This window comes from Polypterus senegalus, chromosome 3 (assembly GCF_016835505.1).
Source record: "Polypterus senegalus isolate Bchr_013 chromosome 3, ASM1683550v1, whole genome shotgun sequence".
Lineage (NCBI taxonomy): Eukaryota > Metazoa > Chordata > Cladistia > Polypteriformes > Polypteridae > Polypterus > Polypterus senegalus.
In genome coordinates, this window is record NC_053156.1 from 25,301,612 (window position 1) to 25,324,592 (window position 22,981).

Consider the following 22,981-nt stretch of genomic DNA (forward strand, 5'->3'; position numbering starts at 1 on the left):
TGTGTGTGTGTGTGTGTGTGTGTGTGCCAAGCGATGTACTGGCGCCCTGTCCAGGGTTTGTTCCTGCATTTGCACCCATTGCATTGCTCCAGCAGACCCCTGCACCCTGTTTAGTTAGGAACTGACCGACTAATACTTTTATTGCACATTGCTTGCTGGGGACCATTCATTATGACCTCAGCAGGGTCCCTGCCACCTCCCCTCAGGGTACATCTCACACACATACAGATTAGGGTTAATTACCAAATGTAAATTGGCACAATGAGTTCCTGCGAGTATGTGTGTGCCCCGTCTGCCTCCCACTTCCTGCCATGTTGTGATGGGCTCATACAGGCCCTCTTTCGTGCTGCTCTAACAGTCTATTGTGCTCTTTGACGGTAGGGGGAGCTGTTAAGATATCCTGCTGTGGTGCGAGGGGCAACTCGCTCCAGCCAGGCAATCATCGCTTCAAATATTAATAAGCCGAAAAAAAAGGACACGGTGGAGGTTCCCTGTCAAAGTGCTGCCTCGGGGGGCAAAGTTCAATTACCTCACAGAAGAGCGGAGAGGCGGCCGGAAAAGGAGACTCGAAGCCCTGCACGGTGAGTTTTTTCGGTGGCCGAGTTTTAAATCTCAGCTGATTGGGGGAGTTAATTAAGCGTTGAATCTGACGGGGGACTTCAAACAGATTTAATTAACTATTGAATTTAGCGGTTTCCTTGGTACTGACCTTTTTGATGAAAACTTTGCAAGAGGAGGCTCAGCAGCACTATGGCGAAAATGTATGACTGCAAACTCATTATTAATTGACCTTTACTTTTTACGATGTCTTTCAAATAGTATGTACTTATCGGAGAGAGTCAAACGCGACACAAAAAGCTGGAAGGCGAGTGCGCAATGCCGGACGTAATTCAGTTTATCTCTGTATAGCGTAGTGACAAGTTCTCAGGTGAACACACATACGTAGTGGGACCGCACTGCGCATGTCTGATCGGGTAGGTTACCTGCGGGGATTCCTAGGTCTGGGCGACGGGATCGCGCGGTTTCGATTCAGACAAGAGGTGAAAAATAACGCTGTTGCGCAGTTTTAGACACAAATCAGGAGTTATCGAGGAGAGCGCTGGCGGTTACATACAGGTGGAGCCTAATGATGAAGATAAGCGCAAAGTGCGCCTCTTAACACGCTCGCCGTTCTGTTTTTCTCTTAATTACGCCCTTGATTACCTGATCCATCCTGCCAGTTTAGCCACTGCTAGCCTAATCCCGCGCGCCCCTAATCAGCCCCAAACAGGACACCAGTGCGACAGCCGCTCGGATCGAGACTAGAGTCGTTATAATCACTGAGCGCGTCACATGCGCACGCACAAAACCTGAGTGAGGTGAGTAAGCCGGTCAAGGCAGAAACCCGCCTACTTTAAACCCATGTGCGAGTCCTCTTATGGTGAGCTCCTTTGGCAAAAAGCTCCGGTGTCCCAAAGGTCATGCGAAAAGACAATTTCCCTTCCGGAATTAACGAAGTTTTTCAAATCAAATCTGAAAATGTCATAAAAATGTGCGAAAAATTATCATCGGCTGCAAGGAATCAGAAAACAAGCTTGGACCCTGACGTTACTTTAGTTATATTACTAATTAGTTAAATAAAAAAAAAACTAAAATATTTAATGCACTTTAGTTACTTAATATAAAATGTAATGCGTTACAAACAGTGAAGTACTTTTGCATTACGTTTTTTTTCTTTTGTATGAAAAACAGCATATCTGACTTGTCAGCATCCACCTTAATAAAAGGGCAAGTGTGTCCATCTGGTTGCTATGTCTCTAATTCCAACAGGTGGCGCATCACAAACATTTAGAGATGGGCCTAAACGCAGTTTACAATACCTATGATGTAGGTCAGCTAATGCCCACAACGTCAGTCACGAAATGTGAATAACCAGGCATGAGATGGACATTTTGTGACTGACGTTGTAGGTGTTTCGTGATGTTGGGGAGTACAGGTACTGTTGTCTGTAATTACTACATATGTTCAACAGGGTGTAATAAAATGCACTGTATTTGCTATTCCAACAGAGGGCACATCACAAACATTTGGAGATAGGTCTCAATGCAGCCTGCAATATGTGTTGTTGGTCAGATAATGCCTGCAATATCAGTCATGAAACGTCCATCACGTCACATAAAACTCACATAACCCAAATCTTAACCATAATGCAACTGGGCATGAGACAGATGTTTCGTGAATAATGATGTGGGAGTTACGTGACTGACCTTATAGGTACTGTGGTCTGCAGTTACTACAAATGTTCAACAAAATGTAATTTATTTGTCATTCCAACAGATGGCTCATCACAAACATTTGGAGATGAATCTAAATACAACCTGAAATACCTAGGATGTAGGTCAGGTAATGCCCACAACGCCAGTCACTAAACACCCATCGCGTCACATACCTATCACACAACCCAACCACAGCGTAACCAGGCATGAGATGGGCATTTTGCAACTGATGCTATGTATGTTTTCTGATTTTTGGGGTGTTACATGACCATAGATACTGTTGTCTGCAATTACACTGGATTTTATTACATTTTGTTAAATGTTTGTAGTATTTGTCATTCCAACAGATGGCGCTTCACAAACATTTGGAGATGGGTCTAAATGCAGCCTGCAGTACTTATGACATAGGCCCAGTAATTCCACAATGTCAGTCACCAAATGCCCATCGTGTCAGATAACATTCACACAACCCTAATCTTACCCGTAGTGTAACTGGATGTGCAACAGCGTTTTGTGATGTCAGGCGTTATGTGTCTGACCTCATAGGTACTGTGCTCTGCAGTTACACCCTCTTGAACATCGTGGCATAGTGTACAGAGACCATCTTGTGGTTATTGAAGTTTGTGGAAGGGAAGCGTGAGGTCAGCATTGTCGTCCACTTTCCTCACTTGAATTCCTTCCAGAGCTCGGCGAAACGTGCAGCGCTGAGCCGTCGAATTAGGAATGGCTAATAAAAAAAAAAGAGCCATTACGCTTAAAAGAACATCATAAACAGAGTGTAATGCTCCCTACAGTTAGAAAAATGGTAATACAGGGGTGTAGCCTGGGTGGGTTTGAACTGCTGGTGGTCCCAAAAAAAAAATCCCAACATAATAAGCTGTAGTCATGAGAGATGTGATAACCAGTCCCAAGAAATGAATGTTGCTAACAAAACTGTACACAATGGCACTTCTATGAAACATAACTCGAGTTAGCTGTTTGGGAAGATGATCAGGTCTGGTTCAGAGCTCCTCTATCTTGAATGTCAGTTCAGGATGTGAGGCTGTGCGCCTTGGCTTGATTGTCCTCTGACTGGAGGGGGCGGAGTCTGTTACCCTCACCGGGCGTCGTCTCCTGGCTGTGAGAATACAAAGGGATGATACCGTTAGCAACAGCACCCCCTCTCGTCCCAGGGTGGGATTGCTTACCTAAGATGAGTTAGATGGGTGATCCACAGACACACATGCATGACAGAGCGCACAGTGTTCATAAAATATCCTTTACATGTTATTAAAAAATACAAAATATGTAAATTAAAACTACAATGCATCTATACCCAGCAAGAATCAGTTTACCCATTTTGGTGTGAAAATGCGATAAAAAGAGTGAAGGGAGGAAAAAAAGGAAACATTTGTCCTAGAACAGAACTCGTCTGGACTTTTCATGTTCTGCGGTACATTATTATGGTTGTTAAAATGTCATCCAATTAATCAGCTCCAGTGGGCTGCAAAGAGACAAGGACACCATTACTGAAGATCTGCTGATAATTTGCTAATTAACATGAGGTTCGCTACTGTTTAGACTTTGTCATGTGATAAAATTTGTTTGCGCGTCCCTCACGATTCAGAAAGAACAGCCGGAATACAAGAGTCAGGGGTATTAAATTAGGGCGATAATCTCAATTGGCAGTTCGGGCCAAAATGAGATTAATTAAAAGGTAATTAGGAAATCAAAAATCACATGAAAAAAAGCCACAATATGTATAAATGAGACAGTCAATTTTGAAAAAACTGCAACAATGTATTAAAACGACAGATTGGTTAGAACATTAGAAATTTGAGAAATGCGAGGAGACCACTCAGTCCATCAGGCCTGTTTGTTTAGCTAATAGCTAAGCTGTCCCAAAATCTCCTCCAGACATTCTTAAACATTATCAGGATTTCTACTTCAGCTCCACATCTCTGTTGTTTGTTCCAGAATCCCACAATTCTTTGAGTACAGAAGGCCTTCCTGACTTCAGTCCTAAATGCACTTCCCCTTCATTTCCACTGATGTCCTTGAGTACGTCATTATGCGTTTAGTTGAAAGAATTCTGCTGGGTCTACTTTATCAATGCCTTTGAGGATTTGTAAGATCTGAGTAGGTCCTCGTGCACTGTCCTCCAGACTAAACCGGTTTAATTCTCTGAGCCTGTAGCATTGTGGCATCTCCTTAAGTCCCATGATGCACCTGGTTACTCTCCTCTACACAACTTCATTTGCTGCTTTGTCTTTCTTGTAGTGTGGTGACCAGACCCGCACACAGCACTCCAGATGTGGTCTCACTAGTGCATCACAAAGTGTGAGCACGTTGTCCCTCAATTTCAATTTGACATTTTATTTGCCTTTTATTTCTTCTGCACATTGTTTAGATGATTAAAATGTGTCAACATGAACCTCTAAATCCTCTAAACCTTTTCCACGTTTTGGCCCAGTTCTGAAGGTTAATTGATTGATTTATTGATTGAGAGGCAGCCAAACTAGCTTATAAGAGACCTTTTTAAATAAATTAATAATAAAATAATAAACACGGCGGCACGGTGGCGCAGTGGTAGCGCTGCTGCCTCGCAGTTAGGAGACCCGGGTCCTCCCTGCGTGGAATTTGCATGTTCTCCCCGTGTCTGCGTGGGTTTCCTCCCACAATCCAAAGACCTGCAGGTTAGGTGGATTGGCGATTCTACATTGGCCCTAGTGTGTGCTTGGTGTGTTTGTGTGTGTTCTGCGGTGGGTTGGCACCCTGCCCAGGGTTGGTTCCTGCCTTGTGCCCTGTGTTGGCTGGGATTGGCTCCAGCAGACCCCGTGACCCTGTGTTTGGATTCAGCGGGTTAGAAAATGGATGGATGGATAATAAACACTGCGCCGCCCATAGCAGTCCATGATACTCAGTATAAGTGTTTAGTTTTCTCAGACTCTATTTTACAGATATTTTCCAAGATTTATTTATTAGAATATTAGTTCAGTGGTTCTCAACCTGTGGGGCAGGCCCCCCTAGGGGGGAAGTAACAAAAAGGGGGGCGCGAAGATGTGAAAAAAAGAAAACAAGAATCAAAAATATGAAAAAAGCATCTGTTGAAACCAAAACAAATGAACTTAAACTACATTCTGATATTAGAACAATAGATATAGAGTTAGATAAGTTAAGTAGGTATAATAAAATATGCATCTACATTTCAAAAAAATGTTAGGGGGGGGCGCGATTAAAACTGTTATGAAAACTCGGGTCGCAAATACTTAAAGGTTGAGAAACGCTGTATTAGAACAGTCTGGACGAGAACAGGCCATTCAGCCCAACAAAGCTCGCCAGTCCTATCCACTTATTTCTTCCAAACAAACATCAAGTTGAGTTTTGAAAGTCCCTAACGTCTTACTGTCTACCACACTACTTGGTCTCTTATTCCAAGTGTCTATCGTTCTTTGTGTAACGAAAAACTTCCTAATGTTTGAGTGAAATTTACCCTTAACAAGTTTCCAACTGTGTCCCCGTATTCTTGATGAGCTCATTTTAAAGTCACCGTCTCAATCCACTGGACTAATTCATTTCATCATTTTAAACACTTCAATCAGGTCTCCTCTTAATCTTCTTTTTCTTAAACTGTAAAGGCTCAGCTCTTTTAATCTTTCCTCATAACTCATCCCTTGTAACCCTGAATCAGCCTCGTCGCACTTCTAGACGGATGGATAGTTCATCTACAGACAAACTCTGGGCATCCTTGGTCAAAGTTGCTCAATTTATTTACCATTTTTTTTATTTTTGAAACAGCCTAATTTATTTCTTGCAAATGCATCAATATATTGAAGTGCCAGATGCACAATTAGTACTTTGGTTTCTGGGTGTTCTGATACATTTACAGAATGTGAAGAAGTGCATCCAAATGCATCTTGTAACTCATGGCTACATCTATTTGAAAAAAAAGAGGGATTCATATAAAAATAGGTTCATTGATAAGCCCATTTAACACAATCCCTCTATGCAAGTCCACTTTTTACAACATATTTAAAAAAAAAACAACTTAAGGTGTTTATTGCAGAACTTTCCATTTATTTGTGGCACTAATTATGAAGATACTCTGTAAATTATCCTTGTTTTTGAAGCCTATATAATGTGCCCTTTTCACTTAACAAAAGTAATCTCTTGACATACTATCAAAAGACATTTCTTTTTAAAGAACACAAGAAAAGGTTACAACTCAAGTATGAAAACGCCTTAAGTTTATTTTCTATATGAATGGCACTAGCAGGTTAAGTGTCTTGCTCATAGTCATACTGTAAGTCAGTGGCAGAAATAGAATTTCTGTACAATGCATTCACCACAAGAACACACTATAGGTCAGGGGTGCCCAATGCGTCGATCGCGATCGACCGGTAGATCGCGTTGCATTCCAAAAAATATTTTTTAAACGTTAGTCTATCATATATCCTGCCTATGGCATTTGCCACTTGATTGACATACAGGGCGGCCAGTCTGAGATCTCTTCTCTTCTAACACACTGGTCATCCCGCACATACCATCAAACGCGCGATCAACTGCAAAACTCCAACTGTGATCTAGTTAGCCTTCCAATTTATATCGACTAAAGAAGGGATTAAAAAAAAAACTTGTAAGTCAGAGTTGTAACCTTTTCTTGTGTTCTTTAAAAAGAAATGTCTTTTGATAGTATGTCAAGAGATTACTTTTGTTAAGTGAAAAGGGCACATTATATATATATATATACACTGTGTGCACAATTATTAGGCAAGTGAGTATTTTGACCATATCATCATTTTTAATGCGTATATTCCAACTCCAAGCTGTATTAACTTGAATGCTTATTGGATTTAAGCACGTCAGGTGATGTGTATTTGTGTAATGAGGGAGGGTGTGGCCTAAGGAGATCAACACCCTATATCAAGGTGTGCAGAATTATTAGGCAGCTAGTTTTCCTCAGGCAAAATGGGCCAAAAAGAGATTTAACTGACTCTGAAAAGTCAAAAATTGTAAAAGTCTTTCAGAGGGATGCAGCACTTTTGGAATTGCTAAGATATTGGTGTGTGATCACAGAACCATCAAACATTTTGTTGCAAATAGTCAACAGGGTCGCAAGAAACGTGTTGAGAACAAAAGACGCAAATTAGCTGCCAAAGATTTGAGAAGAATCAAACGTGAAGCTACCAGGAACCCATTATCCTCCAGTACTTTCATATTCCAGAGCTGCAACCTACCTGGAGTGCCCAGAAGTACAAGGTGTTCAGTGCTCAAAGACATGGCCAAGGTAAGGAGGGCTGAAACCCAACCACCACTGAACAAGAAACATAAGTTGAAACATCAAAACTGGGCCAAGAAATATCTGAAGACAGATTTTTTTCAAAGGTTTTATGGACCGATGAGATGAGAGTGACTCTTGATGGACCAGATGGATGGACCTGTGGATCAGTAATGGGCACAGAGCTCCACTCCAACGTGGAGGTGGGGTACTGGTATGAGCTGGTATTTTTAAAGATGAGCTAGTTGGACCTTTTGCATTGAAGATGAACTCAAAATCAACTCCCAAACCTACTGCCAGTTTTTTGAAGACACTTTCTTCAAACAGTGATACAGGAAAAAGACCATGATTTTTATGCAGGCCAATGCTCCATCACTTGCATCAAGTTCTCCACTGCGTGGCCAGCCAGTAAAGGCCTTAAAGATGAAGGAATAATGACATGGCCCCTTCCTCATCTGACCTAAACCCTATCGAGAACTTGTGGGCACTTCTTAAACGCTAGATTTACGGGGAGAAAACAATACACCTCTCTGAAGAGTGTCTGGGAGGCTGTAGTCACTGCTCCACAAAAGCTGATCGTCAACAGATCAAGAAACTGACAGACTCCATGAATGGAAAGGCTTATGACTGTTATTGGAAAGAAGGGTGGCTATATTGGTCATTGATTGATTGATTGATTTTTTGAAATGTCAGAGATGTTTATTTGTAAATTTTGAGGTGTTTGTTTATTATTCTCACTATAACAGATGAAAATAAACAAGTGAGATGGGAAAATTTTCATTTTTCCTTTAGTTGCATAATAAATCTGCACACTAATAGTTGCCTAATAATTGTGCACATATGTATTCCCCTGATGATGTTCACACTCACATTTCCGTTGTGAAACATTCAGGTTTCAGGTTTATTAACATTTTGGATTGACTGATAGCACTGTGTTTGTTCCATATTAAAATTAATCCTCAAAAATACAACTTGCCTAATAATTCTGCACTCCTGTATATATATATATATATATATATATATATATATATATATATATGGGGAGGGTATGGGCTGGATGTTGAATTGGAAGAGGATTTTGTTTCTCTCACAATGTCACAATCGAAGTGCGTTTGTCTGATCTGTCAATCTATCATTGCTATTCCAAAGAAGGAAAATGTGGAAAGGCACTTTCGAACTGTTCATAAAAAGTACGAAACTGACGTCCTTCCAAAAAGCGATCTGAGAAAGAGAACGGAGAGGGAAGTAAAATCACAGTTAATCGGACAGCCGTCATTTTTCACTGGACTGAATTCAAAAGCTCATTGACTGCATTATTCGGCTCTACTTATTTATGCGAGCCAGCCTTTTCCCACATGAAGATTATTAAATCCAAATACTGTAGTGACCATAAAAGTATTGAATTGTTATTGTGCCATAAAGGTTATTCAGTTATACAACGTACAACAACATATATTTTATGTATAAAGTATACTCAGTATATATATATATATATATATATATATATATATATATATATATATACTAGCAAAATACCAGCGCTTCGCAGCGGAGAAGTAGTGTGTTAAAGAAGCAATGAAAAGAAAAGGAAACATTTTGAAAATAACGTAACATGATTGTCAATGTAATTGTTTTGTCACTGTTGTGAGTGATGAGTGTTGTTGTCATATATATATATATATATATATATATATATATATATATATATATTTACACACACACAAACATATATATATACATATCTATACATATATATATATACACACACATATATAAACATATATATACATATACATACATATCTACATATATACACACACAGCTATTTAGTATCAGTGCAATACGATGCTTGTTAAAACGGATAACTCCGCTCTTACGTGCAAGTCTGCGTGGATATTATGAACTATCGTATTTGTTCAAGTTCTATTTAAATTTTAAATAGAAGGAATTTTTATTTAGTCGACAGAAATATCTTTGGTAGGAATGGTAAAACAGACAGGAATATTATTCCTGAATAAATCAACTCAAACCTTAAACAACTTATAATATTTTGCTCTCCATAAAAATATATCCTGTCTAAATTATACAAGTTAGAAATAAAGTAAACGTTAAAAGAACAAACATTCAAATTTCTTTACTCTTATGTAATTTTATATAAAAATAAACTTAGATTTTAAATATCCCAAAAGATTTTGCTCTCCATAAAAATATATCCTGTCAAAATTATACAAATTCAAATATGAACATGCTGCATAACAAAACCTGGAAATATAAATAAAATGTGTTCCTTTCAGCAATAACAAATCAAATCATTCAGTTGTCTTTGCTCATATGTCATTTTAGAGATGGACGCCTGGCATCTTTTTGGCACAGGTTCGTTTCTGTTTGGTGTGAGGTTCTGTGTTGTGGAGATTCTCAGGATGGATTGCAGGTGCTCATCAGTGAGGCGACTCCTGTGTGCTGTTTTGTTAGTCTTTATCACTGAGAAGAGCTTCTCACACAGATATGTGCTACCAAACATGCACAAGGTTCGAGCCGCATGTAGACGGACTTTTTGTTCTTCAAAGTCACCAAAGCGCCGTGCAAACTCAGTGCGCTCAGTTTATCAGCAAAGTGCGATTTGGGAACACCGTAGTGACGACTTGGTTTAAACATTACTTGGCAACAGGGAAAGTGGGGCAAGGTGCACTGGTGCATTTGTGTCTCCCATAAAAGCAGCTTCACTTGAAATCACTTTGTGATTGTGCACGGTAAAACGTCCGCTGAAGTGTCAGATTCTTATTTAATTCTTCTGCTTTCTGTATCTTCTGCATTGCATTCAGGTTACCCTGATGTTTTGTCTCATAGTGCCGTCTTAGATTAAATTCTGTAATTACAGCCACATTAGCTCCACAAATGAGACACACGGGTTCAGTAAACATATACTCAGCCTCCCATCGGTTTTAAAGGCTCTATTTTCAGAATCAACTTTTCTCTTCAGCATCGTGTGAGCTAGCTTCGCAATAACTTGCAGCATCATAAGCTAGACTTGATTAAGCGGTAAGTGTTGGCAAGGCAGCTGAAGCGCTGCATTATGGGATCTGTAGTTTATTGTGTTACCAGCGCTTCATATACCGGGCCATTAATAACAATAATACAGTATATAAAATGATCTCGGGGCGGATATAATTACGCCGGGCGGATGTGGCCCCGCCCTTGAGTTTGACACATATGGACTAAATAGAACTTGAAAAGATATATTTTTCAAATGTGATCGCAATTCAGATAGAGTTGGCGCACTACAGCCTGCATGCCTCAATAAGTCATCCTCCCTCGCTCTTACTTTTTACCGTTCATCTAATGAATACACTGAGTATGGCTTTACCAAAACAATCATTGATGGCGAATAAAGTATCCATTATTCGAGTATGTAGATCGGGATATATATATATACATATATATATACCAGCGTATCGCAGCGAGAAGTAGTGTGTTAAAAAGCTAGAAAAGAAAAGGGAACATTTTAAAAATAGCGTAACATGACTGTCAATATACAGAATTTGTTTTGTGAGTGTTACTGAGTGTTGCTGTCATCAAGGATTTGATTATCATTATTTCTTTCAATCAGGTTCGTATTTGTAGGATGTGTTGTGTTCAAGTTACATTCCGTGTTTGTCAATCGTTGTAAAGATGACAGGTTTCATTCATCGATTCGTTTCTTACTGCATCAATAAACAGCTCGTCTTCTTCTTTATCTGAGACCTGACACACTGCATGCACGGGTTTTTTACACTGTCTTCCTTTAGCGGGACATTGACTTTTCCACGTGTGCTTTGTTTCCGCAGTAGCTGGATTTATGAATATGCTTATCAGGCGCTTCATATTTTTGCTGCCTTTTCAATTGTGTAATTCGGTTTTGTTCAGCTCTTTGGAACTGTTGCTTTTATCTGTGCACTGCGTCAGTTCCGTGAGCCGCTCGGTGTACATGCATCGAAGGTTCCCAGCTGTGCTGGTGCCATCTCGTGCTATGTCCATGGCTGTATTTAATGTTACCTTAGTCCTGGCACTTAAAACTTTCTCTCGCAGTTTCGCTGAGTTTGTGTCAAACACCACCCTGACCATCTCATCTTCCTCTCCATAAGCACAGTCCTTCACCCGTGAATATTTAGTGGCAGTTTGCTATTGGATTGCCGCTGGACGGCAGCCTGTCTATGAACTTAATTTAAAGTGTAGGTTTACATCGTGCTTTGTTTCCGAAGTAGCAGAACTCATGAATATGGTTGTATATGTCACTCGCCGCTTCTTATTGTTTCGCTGCCTTCTCAATTATATAATGCATGTTTTCTTCAGCGCTTTTTGAGGTCTTCCTGGTTTTCTATGTACTGCGTGATTACGTGGGAGGCATGATGATGTCACACGAAACTCCGCCCCACGGCGTTGAAGCTCATCTCCATTACAGTAAATGGAGAAAACTGCTTCCAGTTATGACCATTACGCGTAGAATTTCGATATAAAACCTGCCCAACTTTTGTAAGGAAGCTGTAAGGAATGAACCTGCCAAATTTCAGCCTTCCACCCACACGGGAAGTTGGAGAATTAGTGATGAGTCAGTGAGTGAGTGAGTGAGTGAGTGAGTGAGTAATGGCTTTGCCTTTTATTAGTATATATATATATATATATATATATATATATATATATATATATATATAATTTTTAATATAGGTAGATCATTTCGACCTGGTCATTTTAAAAGTAGCTCGCAAGCCGAAAAAGTGTGGCACCCCTGCACTAGATGAATATGAGCATAACAGAAATAAGTAAAACTATACTTTAAGACCAAATACAGCTCTTACTCAACAATCTCTGTCCTGTTTAGCTCACAGTTTTTCATCCTTTACAAAAAAGAGAGAGAATACATTTCATCATTCAATTCAGCATTACAGGGATCCAGAGCAACAGCCAATGTCAAGGTCTTTCTTGCCCTCAACAAACTAATTCAGAGGTTAGTTTGGGAAATATATAACACTAGTCATAATAGGTATCAAAACGGGTAATCGAATATTTAAAAAATAGTTTTTATTTCTTGCCCAACGTGTACCTTCAGCTCCTTTTTTCGGTATTCACATGTGTGTGTAAACCTCTTGAGTTCCTTCCTGTAAAACTTACTTTCAGACTCTGTCATTATTTTTGATGCGTCTTTTTCTCAGCTCCTGTCCGGTTTTATACCTGCCGTCTTTGAAGGCTGCTCTCTCAATGTTCACCTTTAATCCTCTTCATTCATCTCACACTCACAATTCCTCTTTCATCGCATCACCACCTGACCAATCACACCACAGCTAAACTAACCAGTCACACCACAGCTAAACTAACCAATCACACTACAGCCAAACTGACCAATCACATCACAACCAAACTAACCAATCACATCACAACCAAACTAACCAATCACATCACAACCAAACTAACCAATCACACTACAGCCAAACTGACCAATCAGATTGCTCTGAGGGGCTGGACATACACACTAACCTTAATTTTTTTCAATATATCTACTTATAGAATGCATGAATGAAATGGTAAGCTAATTAAAAGAAAAAAGTAAATTGTTTTGGAAAAAAAATCCCACCCCCACCTGGGAGGCTGGCCACACCCCTGTAATGGGGGGATTTCTGCTACTTTCTGTAGTTTTTGTTACAATAGAATAGAAAGCCTTTTATTGTCATTGTAAAATAATTTACAACGAAATTACAAGTGCCGCTCCAACTGGGTACAAAAGCAAAATGACACCACATTTGTGATAAATAAAGCAATACAACACATACAAACTAGAAGAACAAAGTGTAATTTAATAGTTTAGTGTTACTGTCTGCTGCTTATTCTCGTTGCCTAATGCCTTTTAATGTTCTGGCCATTGTACATGTGAATTGGAACAGAGTCTTTAAATTCAATAAAGATCATCTTTGCTTTTCTCCAAGAAACGTACACTGATGTCACAGGCCAGTGACAATGACACAAGTAGTGGGCAGGACAACATGTCTAAGTATGGCTTCAGTCTTAATGCTGGGGTTGCTCTCCTATTTTTAAAAAGGTTTTGTGCCAAACTCAGTCATTTCTACAGAATTAATTAACAGAAGGCTGTTAAAGGTAGAGGCAAACATTGGGGGGAAAAAGTGGGCTTCTGTGAATGCGTAAGCCCCTAATACAGGCTCGGAGACTCGTTTCACGTGAAGTTCTTGTGCAGTGTAAGCTGCTGTTTGTTGAGGGTGAATTTGACGGCACTGAAAATTCACATCTGGACAGGAGTGGGCTGGAGCCGCACCCGGGGTCCTTCAAAGCCCCCATGTCTGGTGTTATTAAGTGGTTTTCATTGACATTTGCAGAGCATTGCATCCTGGTGTTAGGCAGTTCATGGAGGTGAAGAGCTCTGCACGGCTGCTCTCTGTGGCCAGACTTGACAGACTTTACGTTCAGAAACGTCACAGTAAACTCATTGCTGAGTGCTCCATTATTCCCACTGGCTTTTTTGATCTCTCTCTTGGATCTTCACATTCTGCTAAATCTAACTGACCCTACCAGGCTCCTGAAAGACTTGCACTTCATCAGATGATTTGGCTATTTCTGGAAGCAACAGAGACACGGAAAATATAACTTGTCCATGCCAACGGTGGGACTTTCTAAAATTGAGATACAGCTGCTGTGCCACTAAGACCACTACGAAAGTGTAGAAGAGCTGGAGAAGGATATCAAGGGGCTTCATTCCGCTTTGACCACAAACTTTGATAGCGGCACTTTTTCGAAACACTAAAAATAAATAAAAAACAATCATTGACGGATCTGATGGACAGGCGAGCCAATGATGCGCTCGTCTGATCAAGAATACAAGCTCTCTCTCAGACGGAGGCACCCGCTTATTATTTTTTTTTTTGGATGGGTCAAAGAAAAACCATTGACTGTCTGAAAAATGATAGGAGCCTGAAGCCATTTGGACCTTGGCTCTACAGCTCTGTCAGCAACTGCTGCTGCTGAAATCAATGGAGAACCTCTTGAGTCGGCATGATTTCTTCTAGACTGTAGGGTCGTGGATTTTATATTTTATTTTTTGCTCACACAAACAAAAATGAACTTAATCTTACAAGGACAGTTAACAAATTGTATCACTTTAAAACAAATATTTTGTTCTTATGTACAGGATCAATTTAACACTTAAGGCAGGACATCAAAGTGTCCCATTTTCCTGAATTGTGCGAGTAACAATCACAGTAACATCTGTTTAAATGGAGCAGAAAATCCAGGAGACGCCTCAAGCTGTTATTGATGATTTTATCACCTGTGAAGAGATGGGCACCCGGGACTAAATGGGCTTACTGCCTGGGAAAGGAAGCCATGCTGATGCTTCAAGTTGTATCCGATTACAACCCATGAAAAGAAGGAGAGGCCGTGGGACTAGAAATTACCAAACCAGTTTACAGCTTGGGACAGGAAGGTTATTAAAACATCAAAAACTTTGTTTGGCAAACGGACGTACTCAGACAGATTAAAGAGTCTGAGCAAATTCATCCATCATACAATACAATACAATACACTTTATTTTTGTATAGCTCAAATTCACACAAGAAATGCCGCAATTGGCTTTAACAAGCCCTGCCACTTGACAGCCCCCCAGCCTTGACTCTCTAAGAAGACAAGGAAAAACTCCCTTGGAAGAAAAATGGAAGAAACCTCGGGAAAGGCAGTTCAAAGAGAGATCCTTTTCCAGGTAGGTTAGGCGTGCAGTGGGTGTCAAAAAACAGGGGGTCAATACAATACAATACAATATAACAGTGCAATAGAAATATTACAAGTACAGAGTAGAATTCAACAGCCAATGATATCACATACTACAATTTGGATTTATTCAGAGTCCTGGAGACCTCAGCCATCAATCTGCCTTCCCCTATTGGCCGTTCCACAGCTGAGTCAGCACTGGGCCAGCCAATCCGATGAAAGGACCCCTCTGCTCGATAATTCCTGTGATCTTCCCTCAGAGACGGACGTATTGACGGCCTGCCAATCATGAGTATGTAACAATCACATGTTTCAAAACTCCTGTGAAATTTTAACAATGAGAAGAGAGTGATATCAAGAGGCGAAGACAGAATGATGTCAGGAGAGGGCACCAGCAACATGTGACCATTTTCGTCTGATCGTCAACTTAAGCATTCCATGGATATCGATTGCTAAATCAACGACATTTATCTTTGACATGTATAACTTTTCATAAACAGACTATATAATATATAGGCCTATACAGTGTGTATATATATATATATATATATATATATATATATATATATATATATATATATATTGATATACTCAGCAAAAAAAGAAATGTCCCTTTTTCAGGACTGTGTATTTCAACAATAATGTTTTAAAAATCCAAATAACTTTACAGATCTTCATTGTAAAGGGTTTAAACAATGTTTTCCATGCATGTTCAATTAACCATAATCAATTAATTAACATGCACCTGTGGAATGGTCGTTAAGATCTTAACAGCTTACAGAAAGTAGGCATTTAAGGTCAGAGTTCTAAAAACGCAGGACACTAAAGAGACTTGTCTACCGACTGTGAAAGATGCCCAGGGTCCCTGCTCATCTGTGTGAACGTGCATTAGGCATGCTGCAGGGAGGCATGAGGACTGCTGATGTGGCTAGGGCAAGAAATTGCCATGTCCGCACTGTGAGACGCCTAAGACAGCGCTACAGGGAGACAGGAAGGACAGCTGATCATCCTCGCAGTGGAAGACCACGTGTAACAACACCTGCACAGGATCGGTACATCTGAATATCACACCTGCGTGACAGGTACAGGATGGCCACAACAACTGCCCGGGTCACACCAGGAACACACAATCCCTCCATCAGTGCTCAGACTGTCCGCAATAGGCTGAGAGAGGCTGGACTGAGGGCTTGTAGGCCTGTTGTAAGGCAGGTCCTTACCAGACATCACCAGCAACAACGCCGCCTATGGGCACAAACCCACCTTCGCTGGACCAGACAGGAGTGTCAAAAAGTGCTCTTCACTGATGAGTCACGGTTTTGTCTCACCAGGGGTGATGGACGGATTCGTGTTTATCGTTGAAGGAATTGAGCACGTCTGGGACCTGTTGGATCACAGGGTGAGGGCTAGGGCCATTCCCCCCAGAAATGTCCAGGAACTTGCAGGTGCCTTGGTGGAAGAGTTGGGTAACATCAAGAACTGACAAATCTGGTCCAGTCCATGAGGAGGAGATGCACTGCAGTACTTCAAGCAGCTGGTGGCCACACCAGATACTGACTGGTACTTTTGATTTTGAGCCTCCCTCCATTCAGGGACACATTGTGAAACATTTTTAGTTTATGTCTTATGGTGTTGACTCTTTTAGTGTTCATACAAATATTTACACATTAAGTTTACTGAAAGTAAAAACAGTTGAAAGTCAGAGGGCATTTCTTTTTGCTGAGTATATATATATATATATATATATATATATATATATATATATATATATATATATATAGCGCCAGACTTAGCTATCAAAGTTTTCTTTTATGCTTTTCTCTACTCGGATTATTATTCTTTAATAAATACCACATTGCTTGTAACTTTCTATACTTTGTCTTGATATCTAGAGTGACTGAGGTAATAAGGTACTTTTTAAGAGCACCTGGAGTAGTAGGAAGTGCTATATGATCCGAACTGCAAGGTTTATCAAGTGGTGGACGTAGAGCTCTCTCCAATAATGAACAGTGTGTTAAAGTAAGACATTCATTGGTTGATAAATGGCCTATAGCCAAGGATGTTGAGTCTTTGTATGTCTGAATATATTCTTGGAGACCAAAAGTAATATTTAGGTCGGAGATGTATCTAAGACATTGTATGTTGTTCATCCCTATGATAAGTAAGTCTCTTGCAGTACTAGGGAAAGCGGACTGTGTATGTGTTATTCATACGGTACTTGTGTGGGTTAAAGTGCTAGGGTATAACATGCTGTGTATACGTCTTTTCATACGGTACTTTTGTGGTCAGGGTCTGTGTGTATGCGTATATCTATGTATGTGAGTCTTAATCTTAAGTTGTAACAGCAGATCAAACCAGTAACGAACCTGAAGAGTACACTTATCCCTGAAGAAAATAGGTAAAGGGTAAATAGAGGGGAATATCACGATAATACAAAAACTTACCACAGGTTCCAGCTGGGAAGAAGGATATTCCAGAATCAAATGCACGAGTTGCCTGCAGTGTTTAATGGACTATAACACATGTGTGTCCATCCATCCATTTTCTAACCCGCTGAATCCGAATACAGGGTCACGGGGGTCTGCTGGAGCCAATCCCAGCCAACACAGGGCACAAGGCAGGAACCAGTCCTGGGACCCACTGCAGGACACACACAAACACACCCACACATCAAGCACACACTAGGGCCAATTTAGTAATGCCAATCCACCTAACCAGCATGTCTTTGGATTGTGGGAGGAAACCGGAGCGCCCGGAGGAAACCCATGCAGACACGGGGAGAACATGCAAACTCCACGCAGGGAGGACCAGGGAAGCGAACTGATCCCTGTGGATCATCTTATCGGCTCAAATTAGGTATGCAATGCCACTCTGGGTAGAGCGGGGGAGCTGTCGATAACAGTCCTGACTCCAGCCTCCTTTCTCTGGGATGCCCCATCCCTTTTGGTCTGAATAATATAAAGGTGTTAATGCAAGGAACATGACATCTCGGTCTCAATCCAAAACTACTGCAGGATGAAGCGCCATAGACATAGTTAATAGCCATCAGCGGCTATAACTTGTTTCTTTATTTTGTGCATGCAGCTTCAAGTGCCTGTTTATTTTGCTAAGAAAGCTCATTTTATTGATTTATTGTTAAACTAGCCATCCCTTGTGGCTCCACCCACATAGTAGTGAAACAGGACAGTAAGGACGGCCCCTGCCTGGCTCCTGACTACTGATGTCATGCTTCTCCCTCCCTTCAGCCTGCATCCTCTGTCTCAGATTAGCGCGAATATATCACTCCTGCAAGCGAACTATGATTCTTAGTGCAATGACAGATGTCACAAAATCAACCGGAATGTTGCAAATTCTAGAAAAAAGTCTGATCTAAATCCGTTAAGTAGTTCTCTCATTCGTTAGCTAAGTGGATGTAAAATATGCCCCAAGGCTGGAGTGTGAGTGAGGAACATGTTGAACATTTTTTTTTCTCATACCTGGAATTTACCATATTGCAGTTTAGGTCTGTCATAGAAAGTTCAGAAGGACTGAGGTAAATCTGTACAGTATTTTTTGCTTCTTTGGTCAGGTCAGGTCAGGTTGGGGAGCATTCACTGGTACAAGGGGTTGCCACACCCACCACATGACTAAACAGCTCGGGATACCAGTTGGTAACCCCACAGGCAGACACGCAGTCTAGTCCCACCCTCTGGAAATGACCCACTAATCTGCTGCAGCCAGGTGTTACGTGGGCATCCCCTTGACCTGGTCCAGCCACTCATGTCCTGAACAGTGAGAATCCTGTGTGCTGGATCACCCTTGGGTAATCGCGTCACATGGCCGTGGTGCTGTAACTGACGTTCCCTCACAATGCAGGTATTGTGCCTCATTCAGGAATCCATGAGCAACTGAACGTATGACACAACGCCAAACCAGTGTTACCCAAGGATTCTCTGAAGAGACACAGTACCAAAGGAGTCCAGTCTTTGTCTCAGGTCACTGATTAGCATCCATGTCTCACAAAGAGGAAGCACCAGGACTCTAAAGACTTGTACCTTCGTCCTTTTGCAAAGATATTGGGAGCACCACACACCCCTTTCCAGTGACCTCATTACTCCCCATGCTCTCCCAATCCGTCTGACTTCATAGGAAGAGTCACCAGAGACCTGAATGTCACTGCCAAGGTAAGTAAACCTCTCAACGAGGTCAACACTCTCTCCGCAGACAGGCAAACTGCTGCTGGCTATGCCTAAGAGGTCATTAAAGGTCTTACAAGCCCAGACCCTCAGACTCCTCACTCAGTCTCTCGAGACCCCCGATCAGAGCCTCCATTGACTCCGCGAAGATCACATCATTGTCAGCAAAGTCAAGATCAGTGAATCTTTCTTTACCAACAGATGCCCCCCAGCTGCTGGACCCCACAACCTTCTCTCTCTCTCTGTCTGTCTGTCTGTCTAACATATAGTGCCCTATCTATCTATCTATCTATCTATCTATCTATCTATCTATCTATCTATCTATCTATCTATCTATCTATCTATCTATCTATCTATCTATCTATCTATCTATCTATCTATCGAGCCTTTCATATCTTTTTGCTTTTTATGCAGAGTGTGCACTAAATGGGTACATTGATGGGTTTATGGTTTGTAACTGATTTGGAATAAATAATGTGCAGCAAATAAAAAAATCAAACATTCATACCCTGAAATCTTGAATGGCAAGCCTTTCCTCTAGCATTTCTTCTTAATCAGGACTGTCTCCATATTTTAGTTTTAGTAACACCATGGTGGGTGTTATGCTTCTCACAACTGCTGAACCTTTGACTGCTGAGTGGCTCGCCGCCATGTCATTCCCATTGTGGACTTTGTCAATCATTGACTTTGCAGAGTGACGGCTTACAGGTGAATTAGTCGTCACCTGGATGGAAGTCAAATCCATCCCCAGATTGACTAATATCTCTAATCAACGTGTTTGTTTAGTTAGGTCAGGATATTTATTTTTTTTTGGCACTCATTTAGCGTAGGTCTCTTATTTATGTACTTCTTATCTTCTAATATGAGGGCTCCAGGCGATACTTTCAGTTGAATGACTTTTAAAGTGCTTAGTAAGGTCTCCCTATCACTAATCTCTTCAGAGACTCATATTAAGCCTTAGGCCTTTAGGCGCCTTTTAAATGTGAAACGCTATCAGGTGTTTATTGTCAGTCATTCATTCATTCAATTCCTTATATGGTGCCTTTTGTCATTGCACAGTGTCTGTCTTTCCATCCATTTTCCCAACCTGCTTATGCAGAGCAGGGTCACGGGGAAACTGGAGCCTGTCCCAGCAAACATCTGCTGCAAGGCTCCTAGACAGGATGGCAGCCCTTCAGTGCGTGAACACACACACACACGGACCAATTTAGCACATGTTCTACAAAATATATCACTGTACCAACCGCTTGAGATGAACTGTTTCATAAGAACTGGTAAGACAGTAATACATAGCACAGTATGCAGGGCTCAAATGCCAGCCTTGACGCTGTTTGTCTGCTCATTCTTTGCCTGTGGGGTGTTCTGGTGTCTGAGGTTAACTGGTGATTCTGTTTTGGTCCCGTGTAGACGTGTTTGAGCGAGAGCGGGCCCTGTGATGCACTGGCCATCTGACCAGTTTTGCTAATTGCCTTGTAATTTGGTGCTCCTGAAGAAGGTTTGATGATGGTGGATTTCAAGTGGCAGAGAGAAGTTGTTTCAAAAAGTAATTCAGGATAATCTTCAGCTGGAGATGGAAACATTTCATTAGGTTTATTTTTAAAGGTATTTTATTTACCTGTAGTGGAACGATGTCATTCAAAGTAGAATTACTGTCCCACGATGACTGGACCCCAGTGCAGTCACTCTCTAGATGGTATACTCATATTATGGAGTGTGGTGTTTCCATGCTGTCTCCATTTTGAAGCTGCATAGTTTCACGCAGCTTCACTTTGTGTAACCTCTGCAACATCAGGCCGTATCTGACGTAATGTGCAGTACAGCTTCTGGTCCGGGCTTTGGTCTGATCATGTACGGGATACTGTAGCTCTCTAGTAGCAGGAGCATTTGCATGAGCTGCCAAGCCACTGCAGGTGACTTAAAATGCAGTGATGCGTCTGGTGTTCAACCAACCAAGGTGGACTCATGTCACTGCTCTTCTCAGGACACTCTGCAGGCTCTCTGTAGCATCACACATTAAGTTCAGGTCATCGATGTTTGTCTACAGAGTTGTCAATGGGCCATCAGTTATTGATCTTGACTTTCAGAAAGCATTTGATGAGGTGCCACATGAGAGGTTGGGCATCAAACTAAAAGAAGTGGGAGATCAGGGTGATGTTTGTAGATGGTAGACACAGACACCGGAAGCAGAAGTTGATGGTGTGAGGAACTTCATCAGAATTGGCTGATGTTAAGAGTGGTGTCCAGCCAGGGTCAGTGCTAGGGCCGCTTCTATTTTTAATATATATAAATGATTTATATAGGAATATAAGTAACAAGCTGGTTAAGTCTGTAGATAATACCAAAATAGATGTGTTGGCAGATCACAGAGAATCCATTAAATCATCACAGAAGGACTTGGATAGCATACAGATTTGTGGCAGATGAAATTTAATGTCAGTAAATGTAAAGAATTACACATAGAAAGTAAAAATATTAGGTTTGACTACACAATGGGTGGTCTGAAAATCGAGAGTACACCTTATGAGAAGGACCTAGGAGACAACTGCCAGACAGTGTTCAGAAGCCATTAAGAAGGCTAACAGAATGGCAGGTTATATAGCGCCTTGATGTGAGGAGTACAAGTCACAGGAGGTTCTGCTCAAGCTTTATAACACACTGGTGAGGCCTCATCTGGAGTCCTGTGTGCAGTTTTGGTCTCAAGGCTACAAAAAGGACATAGAAGCACAATAAAAGGTCCAGAGAAGAGCAGCTAGGCTGATTCAGTGTTACAGGGGATGAGTTATGAGGAAAGATTAAAGAGCTGAGGTTTTACAGTTTAAGCAAAAGAAGATGAAGAGGAGACCTGACTGAAGTGTTTAAAATTATGAAGGGAATTAGTCCAGTGGATCGAGATGGTGACTTTAAAATGAGTTCATCAAGAACATGGGAACACAGTTGGAAACTGTGGGCAAATTTCTCACAAAGGAAGTTTTGTTTTCACAAAGAGATCCACAGACACATGGAATAAGCTATCAAGTAGTGTCGTAGATGATGGCACTTTAGGGACCTTCAAAACTCAACTTGATGTTATTTACGAGGAATTAAAAGTATAGGACTGGTGAGCTTTGAATGGCCTGTTCTTGTCTACAGTAGATTGTTCTAATGTTGCATGTATACAGAAACACTCATGATACCCTATTCTTCTTTTTACCCATTCAGGTATGCTAGTAAATGCCACTTTTGTGTGGCATCAAATCTCAGTCAAGGGTCTTTTCACATATCACTTCTCACTTGTGGATCATGCTGCCCACCCCTGTCCAAACAGTTAAGACCCTGAGTGTGTCAAAGATGCGTCTTTGGACACTCTTATTCTGTCACTATGTGCCTAATGATGGCTTTGAGAGGTTCTTGTGGTGAAGGACAGATGAACTGGTGTTGTGTTGTTCTGTTTGGTTTAGAGCTCTTCAATTGTGATGATCAATTTTGGAATTTACTCTGTGACACTTGCGTCAAGACAGTCCCCAGACTTGATTACATTGACCTGTTTTGAAAGTTGCTTTGGATTAAAGTGTCTG

The 22,981-nt window shown here is 41.0% G+C and overlaps 1 protein-coding gene across 2 annotated transcripts in view; it reads left to right on the forward strand.

The window, feature by feature from the left end:
- The first annotated feature begins 325 nt into the window (after positions 1-325).
- The window catches only part of LOC120524936 (sterol O-acyltransferase 2-like), a 92,006-nt gene continuing 69,350 nt past the window's right edge, over positions 326-22,981 (forward strand). The window contains exon 1 of one of the 2 annotated variants that reach the window (XM_039746815.1): positions 326-581. Coding sequence is in view for 1 of the 2 variants with exons in the window: in XM_039746813.1 (XP_039602747.1) it covers positions 963-974 (12 nt within the window). In the remaining variant the exon portion in view is untranslated. Of the gene's footprint in view, positions 582-917; positions 975-22,981 lie in introns of those variants that run through there. The other variant, XM_039746813.1, reaches the window with a different exon arrangement.